Raw genomic sequence first — 12,175 nt, 5'->3', positions numbered from 1 at the left:
TAGGTTATTACTTTTTCATAGTTACAATAAACTAAGCCCTGAATCCTAACAGTAAATTGTGAAATTAAGTTTAAAGGCAATCTTTATCTATAACTTAACTATCATATCTAAATCTATTTAGAATTGCAAATGTAAATATTTCTTTATAAAGACTTGGGTTTGGTACTGTTGGCAAAAATATTTTACAGATTACAGATTGTGATAGTGACAAAGCAGATTTGTAAGGAATCCATAAAATGAAAAACAATTGTTGTCCGGTCGGGTTTTGATCACCTGTGCCATGCCTATAAGGGTTAATTGTGAGCAACATGTGCAATTAAAATAAGATTTGTGATGTGACATTATTATGATTTGCTGCTGCCTTAGCGCTCAGTCGTACTTACATGAAGTACCAACGTGCTGCGAGTCACTCTGTCCACTGGTTTATATAGTAAAGCTGTACATGAAAAAAAAGAGAAACCAGACTGAATTATTATAATATGCCAATGTACTGTTCATATTTTAATTTATGTACAGTATATATTTTATTAGATAGAATTAAGTAATCACTAGCATGATGTGATATGTGACTGACCTTCTAGAGAGTTCTTGGCCGTCTGGTCCTTAGAATCCTTGGGGCTCCTCACCTTTAGGTTCTGTTTGGAGACAAAAGGCAGGTTCAAAGAGGAAACCCCTTTTAAAAAGACCTTTAAAAAACAGTTTAGCATGTTTCAGCCATATGTTAAAAATAGAGAGGTTATTATCCTTGCTCAAGCATTAAGGTCATGTACTTCCAGATTAATTATGGCTTTTTTTTGCCATTGCTTTTCCCCTCACCATCTTGCTTAGATGGCTTAGAGTCATGCATCATTACTCAGACCATTAACAACCACCGATGATGAATTCCCCATACTGCATGTAGACACCAGCCTAACGCTAACTGGTAGAGCTCATAAAACAGAGACGAAGACTGATGGTGTACCAGAAACTGCTTGAAAAAATGTAGGAAAAAAATGTAGAAAAAAGAGCTAGAGGACGTAGCCAGAGGTGTACATATGCTCTGTTTTAATATACAACATACTGTAGTTCAAATAAACCTTCCACAACAAGAACAAGTTATAGTAATGAAACATACTTTTTAAAGGCTGCATCTGAACCCATTCTTATAGCTGCTGGACAAACCCCCAAATGTATGACGAGAGCTGTAATTTTTCACAATTCCCACCCTGGTTAGATTGGTTGAATGTAACGCTGCTGGGAATGTAGATTACTAGTTTAAAACCACCGTCAATTTTCTTACATCAGCCTCCAAAACTAGATTGGAGGCATGAAAATAAGCGTTTTCAAATCTAAATTGTCTAGGATAAAAGAAATTGTTCTGAGCCCTCGGAGCTGTTGGAAACTTGTGTTTGGAGAAAAGATAAATGTACAAATTCATTATGCTGTCACGGCTCATCTATGGTCTGTGTGCAGGTGATACTGAGCTCAGATTTTCCTGGTCAGCAATGAGAATGAAACCAAGCAACCTTCCTCTGCATTGTTCCCAATCTAACTGACACGTGTAACTGAACACACACACACACACACACACACACACACACACACACACACACACACACACACACACACACTCACACACACTCACACACACTCCACACACACTCACACACACTCACACACACTCACTCACACACTCACACACACACACTCACACACACACACTCACACACACACACTCACACACACACACTCACACACACACACACACACACACACACCACACACACACACACACACACACACACACACACACACACACACACACACACACACACACACACCACACACACACACTTGCCTCTGGCTGCATTTTGTAAAGAAATATTCAGCAGAACATGCAAATTTAAATGCAGAGGAAATGTTAAAAGCTGCGTGGGTGAATAATGGGAGAGTTTTTTGCAAGTACACTGAATCAGGGACAAAACTGATAAGCAGTCGCAAAATAGACCCTTTCAATACAACACCTCTCAGAAACTGTTCCTTTTCCTAATACCACATAATTTAACACTCTGCTGCATGTCAGTTATCTTTTTGTCATCTTTGTGTGAGCATGTGACGCTGCCTTTCTCTTACAAACTGTCCAGCTGCAGCAGCAGCAGACTGGGCATGTTTTAAAAAATATATCGTATATATATTTAAATTAGTACACAGCTACACACGCCCAACTATTTTGACATAATAGTATTAGTAACAGAAACAGGATATCGCACAGTATAGGCAGGAATTATGGAACGCCAACAAAGAATTATGTGTAATGTTGGCAAAAATCACACCTGTGATAAATGTGCACAGAACATATACTTGTGTGTTGTCCATATCTAAATTAGATACAGCATTGCTCCACACATCAAAAACTTGTGAAACTCAATTGGATAAGTTGCTGGTATGTAGAGGGTTAGGTGTCTGACTGAATGATTTTACACGGTGGTTAAATGACCCCATAACAGAGATCACAGCCTCAACTACAGCAACAGCTTTGATGTACAGCTTTCCCCACATCTGGATTATCACTTTAAATAAAAACGAGCATTTCAACCCCTTAGTTGATGTTGTTATCCATTCTTTTCTCTCTGCTTCTTACCTCGGAGATTTCAGCAAACTGTGTGTTAGCCTGGCAACACTTCTCCGCCGTCTCCACAGCCAGTTCGTAGTTATCCACAAATGCTCGGTAGACTCCAAGCTGGCTGGCCTGATGGAGAAAGAAGAGAAACAGAGGAGGTTGACATACTGAAATGTTGGTCAGTAAATGTGATTTGTGAAGAGCCTGCAATTAATCATTTAAATCCAAAAATATATTAATAATACAGTGACAGTAAACTCTAAATGAGCTTCTATATAGGAGAAATAAATAGCTAGTGGACAGCATTCACTGTGCTCTCAGAAAGAACAGTTCATTGTAAAGACAGAGGTAGGAGGAGGATGGAGGAGGGGGGATGGGGAAGGGAGGGGGGAGGATGGAGGATCTATGAGCGAGGATGAAGGAGGGAGGATGGAGGGCGGAGGATAGAGGATGGAGGATAGGATGGAGGATAGGATGGAGGAGCTATAAACGAAGATGGAGGAGGAAGGATGGAGGAGGGATAATGGAGGATGGAAGGTGGACAGGGAGGATAGGATCAATAGTCCTTCTTCCTTTTAATTTCCAGCATTTTATTTCTAAACTGCTCTAAACATAACACCAAACTACTTGAAATAAGTAGAAAGAAGAAAACGCATTAGAGATACACATGAGACATTGAAAAGCCAGACAAATGGAGGCACAGCTGCATGATGTAGCATGCTCTTTATGGCCAGTCACTACAAATACCTCTGACTGAACTGTTATTATAAAGCCTCCACTTTAAGAAATATGTATAAGTGTGAAATATTGGACATCACAAATGGGAAGATCTTTACAATAGAAACTATAAAGTACATCTCGACCTTCCCAGTGTAATTAATATAAACAGAAACTGCAGTAGTGTGATGTATAATCGTTAAAATTTCATATCTGAGCTTTGGTCCAGTCAGCTGCATCTAAGAAACTGCATACGTGACTCACAGACAATCAGCAAAGGAAAGACAGATCACGGTCACAACAACAGCATGTAGCCACGGTGCACCTTCACAGCCGGGCCCGTTTCCGTAGCAACCGGTGAGAGCTGCACTGTGGCGGGATGGGTAATTAATGATTGGTGTAACGGAGGCTATGAAAGCACATTTAGGAAGCTGGATGGCTGAATGAAACTCCACCAAACGCTGCCTGCCAGTGCTGCGATCCATCTCAAAGGCGAACAAAGGGACAATCAATTCTCCTGAACAAAAAGCCAGAGGAGGAGAGAGTACAGTGGAGATGGGCTATGTGTGTAATGTTCAAGAACCACACAACCACCCACACGCACACACTGACAAGGCACAACACAAAGCTCTTCATGAACTATCATATTGCTATATTTCTGAGCCTATGTGGAGCTTTAGTAATTTGGGCAGATGTTTTTTGTCCTTTCTAGAGAACTGGCTTGAAGAGGAATCCAGGTTTATTACAACGCGGTACTACTTTCGTAGATCAAGCCATGCTTTCTATCTGTTCTAGCAGCATTGTACTCGTCGCTGAGATGTGGTACCATGGCAACAAGACTGTAATAAAAGTCAACAGGGTGAGAAATGAGCGGTCAGATGATCAGACTTATGTTTAGCCTGACTATCTAAACCACCGGAGATATTTGGAGATTAAACCAAAAGTGAGTCCACCCAAAAGCGGGTAATAACCGCTCATTGCACAGGAACACTCTTCATGCACAACTGCGGTAAGTATGGATAAATAGGTGCGGGTCAAATCTAAAACAGGAAGTCGGTCGGTAAACTATGATCGATACAATTACAAGTTTGTGTCTTTGTGTTCTAACTGACCTCTCCTGTCCTATCCAATGGTAGGCCCAGGTTGCAACAAAACTAGAATAAACCTTTAAAACTAGGAGGCTCGGAGACTTTACAGTCAGGGCCCTGAGGCACTGGAACAACCCACGGCAGGAAATAACTCTGGCTGAGTCAGTGCTTGTATTGTTGATTATTCATTTGTTGCCTTGAGTGTAGTACTTTGTAATTAAATTAGACTAAAAAAAAAGGACTACTACACATCTTTAAGCCAATAACTATTCCTTTTTCAAATTGACTCCCCTAACATCTTATTTTTAGGCACAACCCCTAACCCTTCTCACATGCCCTGATCTCTGCTGTCATGGGGAGGTGTGAGATTCAATTCTGGCAGGAATGTGAAGTCACAAGTTTTCTAAACATTGTTTATCGCTGGCCGACAACATGTGTATTGTAGTGTTTGGTAAATCTTTAAAAAGTCCATAAAATCGCCAAGAGCCACCGTGAAAAAAAACACAACAAACTGGAAATGAGTCCCTCTTTTTTGAACAAATAACATTCCTAACACGTGTTTTTTCAAATACTCAACGATGAATTTCAGGCAGCATAATAGTTTAAAAAATGGAAATTTGCACATACATCTGCACACTTGGAGGAAGTAAAGTGGTAGAAGGCAAGGAGAAAAGCAATTTTCACAATCCTGCAATCCTGTGTCCTGCCCTGGGCCACACAATCTGCACTACAGCGCAGGCCATTCAGAGCGTGACAGTTTGACTGTGGAGAGAACAGAGAGCCCGAGAGCACACAACGCTGTGAAGGCTTACCGAATGTGCGGCTGGAGCTACAGTATCATAGCGGAAAATGGCTTTGGATGATGAAAGAAACTGCTTGGGTGTTTGGATTTCTCAGTTCGGGATTTGTCCTGTGTGCGAGTTTGTGTGTAATCCATAGCGGGAAACAACATTAAGAAAACAGCCTCATGACAGACTTCGGCCATTATACGAGAAGGCTGGATTTAGCTACAGTACTTGATTCGTATGGGAGTTTTAGGAGACTGAGATATTTTCTTACACAGGGAAAAAAGTACTGTTTAGTTCACGATAATATAATGATATGAATAGACAGAATTAGAACAGATGACACCCTTCATTTGCCAGCAGAGCAGGAGTCTGCAGCTATGCTGGCAGATCTGTGAGTGCTGCTTTGAGCTCAATAACATTAGCATGCTGACATGCTAACAATGCCAATACCAACATGCTAATGTTTAGCAGGAATACCCTGTTCACCATCTAAGGTTAGAGTATAAGTATGCTAAATTTGCTGATTAGCACTAAACACAAAGTAAAGCTAAGTCTGATGGGTATCATCATCAATCCATCTCAGTTGCTGAGACATTTCACACAAAACCTCATGGTGGCCCAAAAGGAAAAGTCGTAATAATCAAAGACCTTAGGCCTCATTATGGGGAAACATGCAACATTTAGTCAAAGTGAAAATTCGGTAGGCTTCGTTCTCTGGAGACGATGAATGTCTGTACGTATAACCTTTCATGGCAATTTAGCAGATGAGATTTTTCAGTCTGGACATAGTGGTGGACCAACTGACAGCCCGACATGGCCGTCTCTGGAGCCACGCTTCTAGCATTGCTAAAACCATTTTAATTAAAATGCAGTGACCCAAAGAAAACCTGAAAAAGAAGTGACTGAGATGTAGATGTGATGGAGCTTGCTGCTGGAAAACAAGACCTATCAGCTGTGTGGACTTGCTGCCCCGCAAACCCTAATCCTTGTGAGAAAAACAACTGCAACCAGGTGTAGTAGATCTAAAATCTAACATGATTCCACATAAGCATGGTCTATTGGTCTATGGTCCAGGATTTATCCAAAACCTGATTTGCTTTCGATTACAATTGACAAAACCAGGGAACAGCCAAAGGGGAAATCAAGGGATGTATCAGCAAATTTCACTTGTCAATTAGTCAAATAAATCATCCCAAACTCAAACAAATCTTAGAACTCCTTCTGTCCATCAACATACTTTCTTTAATGACATAAGTATTCATTTTTAGATGAATAACAGACAAGCAGATGTCGCCTATTCTCTGACATGTTGAATAAGCTCACTAAATCACAGCTGCCACCTCAGAAAATATTCTTCACTAAAATATATCGGAGCAAAGAACAATTTGTAAGTTGGTTGTGTGGGGCCAAATACAGGATCATTCGTTTATAAATTCACAGAATCAGGCTTTTTTTTGGTCCTCCATCTCCGAAGAGCAACATTCAAAGCCAGTTTATCAGTTTGCCTGTCTGTCTTCATGGTGTAAAACCTTCACTTTGTCGCTGTGTATAAAGTGTGTGTCTACGAAGAGAAGAAGTGTGATTTAGACCTATTTTTGGTCTTCAAACACTTCTCTCTGACACTCATGCTCATTACTTGTCAGTGACGCTTTGCCTCTTCCTCTTTTCTCTCCGTCTCTCGCCTTCCTTGTTCTGATGTTTTATGATTCCTAAGCCAGTCTGCTCCCCTCGCAGATTTCCAAGTCATTGTGAAACAATATCAGAGTGGTTGCCGCAGCCCAAATCTACTTGCCTACCTGACTCTCATCCTCCCTCAACCCTCACTCCCCCAAATCCTTGCCTGTATCACCTCCTCTACTCTCATCTATTCTCTTCCTCCCTCCCTTTCCAACACCTAACGAAACATCTGTCGTGAGATTTTTCATTCTTTTCAGTTTTGTAGACACTGCGTCTTCTCTTTCTGACTTTTATTAACTACTGTCTGGAGAGAGGGAGGGAACGGGTCAGAAACTGTGTGAGCGTGTGCATGTCTACAATCACTCTCAATATCTCTGTTTTACCCACATTAAAACCATGACGTCACATCTTTGTGGGACAGTTATGTTGGATGGAAAGGCTCATGTAAAGTCAAGAAGCAGTTTTTTAAAGCTTTTAAAGAAATCATTGGATAAACACTGGATTTTGGCGTATGGCTCTATGACGATAAAAGATCCAAATTAAATCCTAATTTCTTAGCTAAGAGAGAAGAGGAGCCTTTTGAGTTATTAAGTGTATGTGTGTGTGTGTGTGTGTGTGTGTATTGCTCATATTTATAGCAGCTTCCTCGAGACACAAAGCACACAGTGCAGCGATGGCCTCAGCTGCCTGAGGCAGAAAGACGGCTTTGTGAAACACGCCTGCACCTCCCTCTGTGTGTGTGTGCATGCACGTGTGTGTTCAAGCATAAGTGATTCTGAGAGGGGGGGAGAGACAGAGAAAAAGAGACAGGGAGAGGAGCAGTATTTCGGATGGAATTAACAAATGATTCATTGTGGGTTAATTGACCCATTGTGAAAATGATTAAATAGACCCAGTGTACATTTGGCCCTGACATCCTTGGCAGAAACTGCTGGAGGGAAGAAGAGACTGTGAGCAAGCGGCTGTTCAGGAGGAAATAGGAAGGGCAGGACAATTCAGATTCAATTTGTCTAAATTTAAAATGATAAAGAAGAGCATCAGTACTAAAATCAAAACTACATTTCTCTTATTGGTTTATTGAATCACGCTAACAGATTTTAAAGCCTCCCAAATGTCACTCTAGCAAAGGGGTTTTGCTTTAGGTCTGCGTCCATAGGTCAGGAGACGCAGCTGTAGTACCCTGAATGTCATCTCTAGTTCGGTCAACTTTTCTAGGTGCCCAATGTTGTCACTTCGATTAGGGGTAAAGTCAGGCAGTAACATCTGCCATCGTGGGTACAGACACACAAACTGCAACCCCAAATGCCCCAATCCCTGAATTGATCTCTTTCTTTTTCCTCACCAGTTTCTGGAAGAGGTCGCCGACTCTCTGGTGGTGGCTCCACTGCTGGACGCGGGGCAAAAGTCCGTCATAGAACTCCCTGTGGATCTCATAGAGCTCAGGCACTTTGAAGAAGATGGTTTCTATCTGGGCCACGGTAAGCACGGGCTGCGACGTTGTAGCTGCGGCCTTCAGAGGCTTCATAGGCTGAGAGGAACAAACAGTGGAGATAACAGGTATAAATAGGGCTGGGTACCGAATTAAATACTTTTTAGGTACCAACCGAATTGCCTCTGAAGTATTACAAATCAAAAAATGCCTTGTCATTCAATTCTTATTTTCAATACCTAATGAGTCAGCAACAGTAAGCCAATAAGCATGCAACACGCTTATGTTTTTTAACAATACCCGGCCTAGGTATAAAAGTTGCTTTTGACCCGTAAGCACCTCAGACATCATGTCTCTTTCTTTTTAGTTGTGTTGCCTTTATGACTCTATTCTACTTCCACCAGACACAGTAACAATATCAGTCATTTTTCTGGCCAGATGATGGATGTAAGTCCAATAATCATTCTTCTTCTAGCATTGTTTCGGTCTTCACAAACTCTTCATCTGACTCTTTAGACACTACAGTAAATGCGCCACTATGTTTTATTTACTTCATATCACCAAACCTTATAATGTTTTAATGTCTCTTTCTTTTTTAAGTTTACTATTTGGTTTTGGGTTTTTTATGTATTTATTTGGCTATTATTAAATGTGTCAACGTTCAAATTTGCATCTAACAGCAAAAAATAAATATCAAATGTGATGAGTCTCTCAATAAATAATTCCATATCTAATTTGCCTAATCAAAATGTGTGTGTGTGTGTGTGTGTGTGTGTGTGTGTGTGTGTGTGTGTGTGTGTGTGTGTGTGTGTGTGTGTTTGTGTGTTTGAGTGTGCTCGTGTGCTCACCAGCAGCAGTGCCTCCAGGTGACTGAGGTATGTTTCCTCAGTGGCCAAGATCCCAGACAGGACCCACTTCCTCATCTCCAAACCTTTTTCCAGGTCACATTCAGTCTGTAGCAAACACACAGACATATAATAATAGAGTTAACAAGACCCAGCAATGCAATAATATGCACAACAATTGATCCATCCATTGATGATTGTACATGCCCTTCTATTCTTTAACTTTTAACTTATCTTCTTTTCTCAACGGTTGTCACACTGGATACTTTTTGTGTCTGAGGCATGGCGAACATTCAAAGCATCCTATTATTCCTTACACCAGCTGTTAAAAGGACTTCTAATATCACTTGTGAGTACATCTCAAATTAAAGGGTTTCTAGTTCTTAGCTGAGCTTTGCAGGTTTGCGGTTTGTGAGCGCCACAGCCTAGTAAATCAAACAGCAACAATTGCACCTTCGAAAAATCCTCCCCGGTTGCCTCCCCATCCCCTTCAGCCGAGTCGAAGCTCACTGAGGAGTACGGACATCAAAGACAACAGAGAGACAGAGAGATTCCTCAGGCTGTCTTGTTTAACCACAAACTCTGAAATAACTCAAACAGGCAGGGTCTCCCATGGGAGCAGGGTTGGCGTATAAATATGTGTCTGTAAGAGAATGCGCAAGTGCCGAGAGCACGCGCGCACACGCACACAGCATCAACATCCGATTCCTTGGGCTATGAGGAGGAGGAAAGAGAGGAAACAGGGAGGAAGGGTGAGAGACAATGACTAAAATAAGAAGAGGAGAAGAAGAGATGGAGAGGGAGAGCAAGATAATGCAGATTCAGCCCAAGTCCATTGAAACAGTTATTGGTTGCAGCAAATGTTCATCCTGTCCAAACCGGCCGTGACTAGATCCTTCTGTGAGACAATATCTCCAGTCCTTGTTCTGTTCAGAAATAGCCATGAGAAATGCCTAAAATGATATTAGGTTTCAGGTTATTTTAAGATAGACTTGAACAAATGTGAACCTATCCTCTATAGTTAGACCTGGTGATTACTTTTCAGATGAATCAATATTAGATTATAATATATCATTTGTTTAGTCTAAAAAAAGTCAGAAAATAGTGAAACATGGCCATCATAATATATTCCAGAGCTCAAACTGGTGTCTTAAATTACTTGTTTTGTCCAACAAATACAACAAAAGCCAAATGAATTAGATTTGCAACAACATTGAATTGAGAAAAGCTGCACATCTCTACATTGTTTGGCATTTTGCTTAAAAACATACTTCAGCAATGAATTGGAAAAAAATGAAATGTTTTTGGGGTTTAGGTTTGTGAATTTTAAGCCACTTGTAATTCTACAACTACATGCAGCAGTATACTGTGCATGCTAAAACAATGTAGAGTATTCATGAGCCATACATAGGCCTAAAACCTATTTCCATGGCCACTGCATTAGCCCTCACCATGTACACTTTATTGTATTATATTGTATATGTGTGTAATTTTATCATTTGGTCTCTAACATGTCATAAAAATAGTTAAAAACATTTCACAATTTCCTAATATCCAAGATGACATCTTCTATGTCCTGTTTTGTCCAACCAACAGTCCAAAAACACATAAAAAATAGATTAAACAGTTAAAATAACTTTTCTGTCGATCAACTAGCCTCATAATCAACTAATCGTTCAGCTTTACTTTATTTATTTATTACATTTAGTTTGGAGAAATCAGGTGCAGAATGGGACAGTATTTAAAATGTAACCACATTGTCCTCCTCTTTATCAGTCTGTTTATGTCATCTTCAATAGTTAATACTGCCACTATATATATTCTCTCTCTCTCTTTGTCTCTCTCTCAGGTGAAGCATAGAGGAAATAATTCTGACAGACATGTATTATGCATCACACAGAGCTGTCCGGGGATCTGTGTTGTATAAAACAATATCAGAAAAAGCTTTAATTGCTCATGAAAATTGGAAAAGTTTCCTCCTTTTGAATTAAGAGTGCAAATTAAATGGTATTGAAAGCAAATATGTAATGCAATTATTAATTATGATTGCTCGTAAATGTATTAAGTTGCATTGCATTACATTACATTACATTTAGCTGACGCGTTTATCTAATATTGCTATATATATCAGAGGTCGTCCGCCTCTGGAAAAACTAGGGGTTAAGTGTCTTGCTCAAGGACACATTGGCTGATGAATTGCAGTGGGAATCCAACCCAGATCTCCCACACTATAGGGATGTGCTGTATCCACTGTGCCATCCCCATACATTTGAATCTGTCTGACTCAAAAGAAAAAGCCTGGGGCAGTAACTGAGCCCTGAATGTTTGTGAATTAATGAAAAATGAATGAAGTTATCTGACTTTACCCTCACAGGATATGCCCGCTGGTAAAATAGCCTGAGAAACACAAGGGTCCATTTGCAGCATCAAGAATATTTGAAGCAAAATCACATGGAGAAAACTTTAACATTCAGCCACATGTTACTAAACTACTGTAGCAGAGTGGAGACAAAAGTGTTTATTCATCGTTTCAGACCCCAGACAACTCCCCTAGGAAGTACCCACATTTCTAGACATATCATCTTTTATTCATCGTCGTGGCAACTAATGAGCCCATCTCTGGGTTCAGACTTAAAGGGGTGTCTGTCTGCAATTTTTGGGTAAAAAAAAATAAGAAACATTATTCCTGCTTGGGGTTTATTTGGGTTGGTGGGTCTATGTTCTCATCATGCCCAGCATGTGCAACAAAGTTAATATTTTACATTTGAACCCACGCTTAATCCCTTTCAGCTACACACCCGGTAGCGGTGGCTGTACCTAAAATGATTTATTAATTCTGATTTGCTTCTGATTTGTTTATGCACAGATAATGTTTGTGGGAGATGCACGACAATCAATGCAAACAGTGTTTATTTGACAAGCACAAGGACGTAGCTCAGGAGGTGCAGATAGAAGCCAAGCAGCAGCGGCTGTAATAACATTATTCCCCATGTCTCTCTCTTTTTACCATGGAGTGGAGGAGACTGTCAGCT

At 40.4% G+C, this 12,175-nt stretch overlaps 1 protein-coding gene across 2 annotated transcripts in view; it reads right to left on the bottom strand.

The window, feature by feature from the left end:
- LOC116704482 (breakpoint cluster region protein) overlaps nt 1-12,175 on the bottom strand; it is an 82,467-nt gene that overhangs the window by 21,670 nt on the left and 48,622 nt on the right. For both annotated transcript variants that reach the window (XR_004335692.1, XM_032540014.1), the window contains exons 3-7: nt 9,147-9,251; nt 8,212-8,397; nt 2,621-2,728; nt 575-635; nt 384-436 (exon numbers count right to left, since the gene is read on the bottom strand). Coding sequence is in view for 1 of the 2 variants with exons in the window: in XM_032540014.1 (XP_032395905.1) it covers nt 384-436; nt 575-635; nt 2,621-2,728; nt 8,212-8,397; nt 9,147-9,251 (513 nt within the window). In the remaining variant the exon portion in view is untranslated. The remainder of the gene's footprint in view (nt 1-383; nt 437-574; nt 636-2,620; nt 2,729-8,211; nt 8,398-9,146; nt 9,252-12,175) is intronic.

The sequence above is a fragment of the Etheostoma spectabile genome, chromosome 16, assembly GCF_008692095.1.
Source record: "Etheostoma spectabile isolate EspeVRDwgs_2016 chromosome 16, UIUC_Espe_1.0, whole genome shotgun sequence".
NCBI classification, from domain to species: Eukaryota; Metazoa; Chordata; class Actinopteri; order Perciformes; family Percidae; genus Etheostoma; species Etheostoma spectabile.
The sequence above is the reverse complement of the archived record's forward strand: the minus strand, read 5'-3'. Positions and strand labels throughout refer to the sequence as shown.